Genomic DNA, 7,720 nt, shown 5'->3' on the forward strand with positions numbered 1-7,720 from the left:
ACGTTTTGCATTGTTGCCAAAAAGTTCAATTTTGGTTTCTTTCTTCTTGCCACTCTTCCATAAAGGCCAGATTTGTGCAATATACGACTGATTGTTGTCCTATGGACAGAGTCTCCCACCTTCATCCAGAGTGATCATGGGCCTCTTGGCTACATCTCTGATCAGTCTTCTCCTTGTATGAGCTGAAAGTTTAGAGGGACGGCCAGGTCTTGGTAGATTTGCAGTGGTCTGATACTCCTTCCATTTCAATATTATCGCTTGCACAGTGCTCCTTGGGATGTTTAAAGCTTGGGAAATCTTTTTGTATCCAAATCCGGCTTTAAACTTCTTCACAACAGTATCTCGGACCTGCCTGGTGTGTTCCTTGTTCTTCATGATGCTGTCTGCGCTTTTAACGGACCTCTGAGACTATCACAGTGCAGGTGCATTTATACAGAGACTTGATTACACACAGGTGGATTGTATTTATCATCATTAGTCATTTAGGTCAACATCGGATCATTCAGAGATCCTCACTGAACTTCTGGAGAGAGTTTGCTGCACTGAAAGTAAAGTGGCTGAATAATTTTGCACGCCCAATTTTTCAGTTTTTGATTTGTTAAAAAAGTTTCAAATATCCAATAAATGTCGTTCCACTTCATGATTGTGTCCCACTTGTTGTTGATTCTTCACAAAAATATACAGTTTTATATATTTTTGTTTGAAGCCTGAAATGTGGCAAAAGGTCGCAAAGTTCAAGGGGGCCGAATACTTTTGCAAGGCACTGTATCTACCTCAAATACACCAGTATCCCTGCACATTGTAAATGTGGTACTGGCACTGACCCTGTAAATAGCTTCCTCTCTTAGTTATACTATTTTGATGTTGAATACTGCACTGTTGAGTAGGGCTTGCAAGTTAAGCATTTCACTGTATTTGTGCAAATAACATTTATTGCTAACACAACAGGCAAGCAGAAACTGCAGAGCAAAGCCAACAGCCGGAAGTCCAAGTCGCCCAACCCAGGTCAGGCATACGCAGCAGCAGCCCAGGCAGCAGGAGGGGAGCGGCCCTCGTCAGTCTCCTCCGTCCACTCAGAGGGAGACTACCACCAGCAGGCCACGGGCTGGGCCTGGGAGGACCGGCCCTCGTCCACAGGTAAGACACAAGACACATTTAAACTCTGGGTCTCTGTCTATTTGTCTGTGTACACAATACCACATTATTAACAGCCACACGGGAATTCAGAAATCAGGATTTTCTAAATAAGAAAAATCCCTCTAAAGACTATCCTCTCGCATCTCTCTCCAGGCTCTATGCAGTTCCCCTATAACCCCCTGACCATGCGCATGCTGAGCAGCACGCCCCCCACCTCCATGGCCTCCCCCTCCATGCAGGCCCAGCAGCCCCCACCAGGAGGCCCTCTGGGTTCCCAGCAGCAGCGTGTGTGGGAGCGGGAGCCCCTACTGTCGGAGCAGTATGAGACCTTGTCAGACAGCGATGACTGAGCCCTGCCACTAGAGCCCTACCTGCCCCTCATCCCACCCCAGAGGAAGGGCAGGCCTCTCAGTACAGGCCTGCCTGCCCACCCCCTCCCCCCAACACTCACTGGTGCTGAATGAATGTGGGGATAACAGAGGGTGTGGGGGTGTCCTTTTTGGTGCAACAGCGCCCTCTGACTGCCAGCAGTAAAAAAGGCAGCGAGTGATTTCTGACAGGCTTTAATCTTCAGGATAGACTGACTCCCTTTATGTTCAGAAGCTTTGGCAGACAGCCTGTCAGGACAGAGGAAGCCTGGGTGGAGGATATGATGAAAGATGAAGAACTTGTAATGTATAAATATGAAAAAACAACACAAAATACAAATTTCTTTGGGGGGGAAATTGTTTGATTTTTGGAAAGATGCTTTTGTCTATAAGAAAAATCATTGTATGTAAATAGAGTAACTTTCTGCCGTTTTTTTTCTTCACTTGATTATTCTTATTTTAATGTTGATTTTAAATGGATCCTATTTGTTTTTTAATTAATGGGGGAGGAGCCGGGTTTAATCTTGAATATCAGTCTGTCCCTCCCTGTCCATCTCTTACCCCCCAACACAATGAAGCTGAGAGACAGAGGCCCCCTGCCCACCAAGCACCACCAAAGCCTGAACATTGTTGACATATGTGAATGAAACAAACACACGTTAACATTTTAATTGTGCGTTTGTAATTTTATGCCTGTCTTTGCAACACTGTGGAGAAAGATGATGCATGGATGTAACAATATTTCTGCAGATCTAGATCTTAAAGAAAGCTTTTGTCAGTCACCGCACCATTGATAAAAACAAAACCAATATCTTTGGAACAAGTTGAGAACACTGGTGTAGGAGCAAGCAGAAAGGTGAAAGAAGACTAATAAGCTTGATGTTGTTCCTTCTCCACGTGACTACTTTACTTCTGGGCCCCCATGTTGATCTGAACTCTGTCAATGAGCCAATTGTGTTTGGATTAGGCTGACCACAAACAAGGTGGGTGTACTGTATGGCACACAGTCTGACCCGTAGCTGTCTCTCTAGGGTTTCCAACCAGTGCAGAATGTTCTACTTACAGTACTCTGCAACCCACGTTGTCATGGTAACTAAAGTACGTCAGGAACCTTCGCCCAAGATTCGCCCATGCCTTGTGGCTGGAGAAAAAGAAGGCAGCTTTAAAATCATTTTCTCAGATAAATATTTTGGTGTTTTTTGTTTTTCTTTTGATTCCGTAGTCCCTCTTTTTAAATTTTTTTTTTATACTGTCCTGACAGTAAACTGATCTGTGTGATTTGTCTTTTATGTTTTTAGACAAAAAAAAAATACAAAACTAACCAAACAAAGAATGGTCTGCACCATTGTTGCACTTTTTGCTTTGTAACCTTTGACAACAAAAGCATACTACCTGTTGTATAACTTATTCAAGCTCCTGCAGAGGATTGTACTGATATGTGCTTTGACTTTGCCCATAATTAATGGAAACCTGGATGTTTATGACCGAGTTCCTGTCTTTTGTAGCTGGTACATGGTTTTGTAGTGTGACACATGCAATTGTTTTACTTTTGTGTATGGTACAGTCAAGTTGTTAAGGAAGAGTTGCTTTTTTGCAGTCATGGTGACTATTCAAGTCCATTGCCTCTTAATCTATTCTCTATGAATATCCAAGATAAATCAACCGTTTTGTTAAAAGACTAGGTCAACATTAATAATGACAGTAATGTTCCATTGCAAGACCCTTTTTCGGATATGTGAAAGCATACCATGTTATTTGGTTCTCTCAGCTTCTGCTTCGCTTAAATAATCCCAATCTGCTCTAAACCTGATATTTCCTTGTTTTTTCCCGTTTCATTTTGCTTTTGAATTGTTTAAAGTCCTAAAGCTGATGTTCAGATTTTTATTTTCAACATCAATTTTATTCATCCTATTTTTGATGGGATGTCAAGTGTTTACAACGGCAATGAGAAAAAGGTTACGAAACTTGAATCTTAAAAGATACATCGAAATGAAGCCGGAAAAGACTAAGTGCAACTTTTCAGCTGTGTCTTTGTCCAAAATTGCACCCTATTCCCTATATAGTGCACTTCTTTTGACCAGAGCCGGTGCACTATATATGGAATAGGTTGCCATTTCGGAGGCACCAAATCTGTCAAACGTCGTGGTAACTTTTTTTATCTGTTTAAAAATTTGAGACTTGAAAACCCGTGTATCCCATGATGTTGAAATGCAATGTTTGTATCGCACAATGTCTCTTAGTAGTCTATTACAAGAGTTCAGACCAATCAATAAAGTGGATCAGTTCTCCACCTCTGAAATGGGGATATTTTGTTTCTTTCTCGTATTGGTCATTGGCTTACAGGTTCTGAGACCTCTATTATGAAGTCTAGGTCAAGAGGCTAATAGCTTCATCAATACAATGCAATGCTCATCTATAATGAATAGTGAAATGACCACAACCAAAAACAATCAACTTTGTTTTATTTGGTATGCCGAAAGAACGCTCAACGGAACAGCCTTTCCACATTCCGGCTGAAGACCAACAGACTGTAAATCAGGCCAAATGTGTAGCATTCTTTTGGCTGGAACGTGGGATCTCTGGAATGCGGTACACCTGAAAGACAAGACAACCTTTTTTTTTTTTTAGAGGGTCTGACACACGGGTGTGTCTTGGTGGTGGAAAGGACACTCCCAAGAAACACCCATATCAAACCACACCTCCAAGACAACTTGTTTGTTTCAATCATGGCTTCTAGCATATCTTTTGAGGAGCCGGACAAACCAGGCTAAATCAGTAAGTTAAACCCTACTTTCAACAAGATGTCTGGCCCCTCCGTTGTCCTCAACATTCTGCATCAGCCAAAAGATGAAGCAGGTTTTTTTGGGTCAGGTAGGACTTCAGTACTGAATTGGTGAGGAGTAAGGTATTCTTCTGTTGTCATGACTTCAAGGCTAACAGTTAAAGATGACAAGTAGCAAGCCCTTTCATAGTTATATAGCCTGCTCATTCCAAGAACAGAGATGTCCTCAATTTAAGAGATTGTTGTGTCTTTGGTGGTGGTGAGGTAGCGCTGGTCACTACACCAGCGTTGAGAAATTGGGGTACGTTTATGCAGAGATAGATATTAGTCTGTCCCATATTTGTAGTTTGGTTTGGCCAGTTGAGACCGCAATGTATAGACAGACCGTTTACTTCACTGTCTAGTCTTGTGTCTACATATGGCTTCACATGGAACAAGAGCACACACATCTTGGCCTGCACCTCTCAAACTTGGAAAAGAGGAAATCTATCGCTTAAAGCAGTCCAGTGAATGTTCTCTGCGGATAACACCAGGTTTCCAATAATTATTTTCAATAACATACCCTGTATTTTCTCCACACTGTCTAGATTTTTGGGTTGAAAGGGGACCTGTAGGGTTTGAAATCAGATCCAGGATCATGCCGATCTTTGTAACCTATGAGAAGAGAATAAATTTGACTTTTGTCAATTATTATTTTCTATGACTTGTCTATCCACAAACCGTTGTGGACAAATATATTGGCACCCTTGCACTTTTCTTAATAATTAAATAATTCCCTATTTCTTCTAAAATAAGGTCTCCAAACCTCATTGGATTTTTTAACATTGCAGAACCAATTTTATTTTTGTAAACTTAAGTTTAAAGAGCATTTGTAAAAATCCAAATAACTTCACAGATCTTCATTGTAATGGTTTAAACACTGTTTTCCATGCTTGTTCAAAGAACCGTAAACAATTAATGAGCATGCACCTTTGGAACGGTCATTAAGACACTAACAGCTTACAGACGGTAGGAAATTAAGGTCACAGTTATGAAACATTAGGACACTAAAGAGGCCTTTCTACTGACTGAAAAACACAAAAAGAAAGATGCCCAGGGTCCCTGCTCATCTGTGTGAAAGTGCTTTAGGCATGCTGCAAGGAGGCATGAGAACTGCAGATGTGGCCAGGGAAATAAATGGCAATGTCCGTACTGTGAGACGCCTAAGACAGCACTACAGGGAGACCGGACGGACAGCTGATCAGCCTCACAGTGACAAACCACGTGTAACAACACCTGCACAGAATCGGTACATCTGAACATCACACCTGCGGGACAGGTACAGGATGAAAACAACAACTGCTTGAGTTACACCAGGAACGCACAATTCCTCCATCAGTGCTCAGACTGTCTGCAATAGGCTGAGAGAGGCTGGACTGAGGGCTTGTAGGCCTGTTGTAAGGCAGGTTCTCACCAGACATCACCGACAACAACGTCACCTATGGGCACAAACTCACCGTCGCTGGACCAGACAGGACTGGCAAAAAGTGCTCTTCACTGACGAGTCGCGGTTTTGTCTCACCAGGGGTGATGGTCGGATTCGCGTTTATCATCGAAGGAATGAGCGTTACACCGAGGCCTGTAATCTGGAGCGGTTTGGAGGTGGAGGGTCACAGCATCATCGGACTGAGCTTGTTCTCATTGCAGGCAACGCTGTGCATTACAGGGAAAACATCCTCCTCTCTCATGTGGTACCCTTCCTGCAGGCTCATCCTGACATGACCCTCCAGCATGACAATGCCACCAGCCATACTGCTCGTTCTGTGCTTGATTTCCTGCAAGACAGGAATGTCAGTGTTCTGCCATGGCCAGCGAAGAGCCCGGATCTCAATCCCATTGAGCACGTCTGGGACCTGTTGGATCGGCGGGTGAGGGATAGGGCCATTCCCCCCAGAAATGTCCAGGAACATGCAGGTGCCTTGGTGGAAGAGTGGGGTAACATCTCACAGCAAGAACTAGCACATCTGGTACAGACCATGAGGAGGAGATGCACTGCAGTATTTAATGCAGCTGGTGGCCACACCAGATACTGACTGTTACTTTTGACCACCCCTTTGTTCAGGGACACATTATTCAATTTCTGTTAGTCACATGTCTGTGGAACTTGTTCAGTTTATGTCTGTTGTTGAATCTTATGTTCATACAAATATTTACACATGTTAAACTTCTTGTGGCTGAGATCCTGCTAATGGGATCGATATGACAACAGCCAGTGAAAGTGCAGGGCGCCAAAGTCAAAACAACAGAAATCCAATAATTAAAATTATTCAAACACAGAAGTATTTCACACCATTTTAAAGATACACTTCTTGTTAATTCCACCACAGTGTCCGATTTCAAATAGGCTTTACGGCGAAAGCACCACAAATGATTATGTTAGGTCAGAGCCAAGTCACAGAAAAACAATTTTTCCAGCCAAAGAGAGGAGTCACAAAAATCAGAAATAGGGATAGATTTCATCACTAATCTTTGAGGATCTTCATCAGATGACACTCGTAGGACTTCATGTTACACAATACATGTATGTTTTGTTCGATAAAGTTAATATTTATATAAAAAAAATCTCAGAATACATTGGTGCGTTATGTTCAGTAGTTCCAAAAACATCTGGTGATTTTGCAGAGAGCCACATCAATTTACAGAAATTCTCATAATAAATGTTGATGAAAAGTGTTATGCATGGAACTTTAGATACACTTCTCCTTAATGCAACCGCTGTGTCAGATTTCAAAAAAGCTTTATGGAAAAAGGAAACCATGCAATAATCTGAGTACGGCGCTCAGAGACCAACCAAGCCAAAAAGATATCCGCCATATTGTGCAGTCAACAGAAGTCAGAAATAACATTATAAATATTCACTTACCTTTGATGACCATCAGAATGCACTCCCAGGAATCCCAGTTCCACAATAAATGTATGTTTTGTTCGATGATGTCCCATCATTGATGTCCAAATTGCTACTTTTGTTAGCACGTTTTGTAAACAAATCCAAAACTCACGAAGCGCGTTCACTAGTTGCAGACAAAAAGTCCAAAAGTTTGTTACAGTCCATAGAAACATGTCAAACGATGTATAGAATCAATCTTTAGGATGTTTTTAACATAAATCTTCAATAATGTTCCTACCGGAGAATTCCTTTGTCTTTAGAAAAGCAATGGAACACGAGTTAACTCTCACATGAACGAGCGTCACGAGCTTGTGGCAATCTGCCAGACCACTGACTCAAAGAGCCCTTCTGAGCCCCTCCTTTACAGTAGAAGCCTCAAACAAGTTTCTGAAGACTGTTGACATCTAGTGGAAGCCTTAGGAAGTGCAACATGACCAATATCCCACTGTATCTTCAATAGGGAATGAGTTGAAAAATGACCAACTTCAGATTTCCCACTTCCTGGTT

General features: G+C 42.2%; 1 protein-coding gene across 6 annotated transcripts in view; it reads left to right on the top strand.

The window, feature by feature from the left end:
- ncor1 (nuclear receptor corepressor 1) overlaps positions 1-3,812 on the top strand; it is a 110,820-nt gene extending 107,008 nt beyond the window's left edge. For all 6 annotated transcript variants that reach the window (XM_035782236.2, XM_035782237.2, XM_035782238.2 and 3 more), the window contains 2 exons: positions 949-1,137; positions 1,291-3,812. In XM_035782236.2, the coding sequence (XP_035638129.1) occupies positions 949-1,137; positions 1,291-1,487 (386 nt within the window). In that variant the 3' untranslated portion in view covers positions 1,488-3,812. The remainder of the gene's footprint in view (positions 1-948; positions 1,138-1,290) is intronic.
- Positions 3,813-7,720: the final 3,908 nt, after the last annotated feature.

Source organism: Oncorhynchus keta, chromosome 12 (genome assembly GCF_023373465.1).
Source record: "Oncorhynchus keta strain PuntledgeMale-10-30-2019 chromosome 12, Oket_V2, whole genome shotgun sequence".
NCBI classification, from domain to species: domain Eukaryota; kingdom Metazoa; phylum Chordata; class Actinopteri; order Salmoniformes; family Salmonidae; genus Oncorhynchus; species Oncorhynchus keta.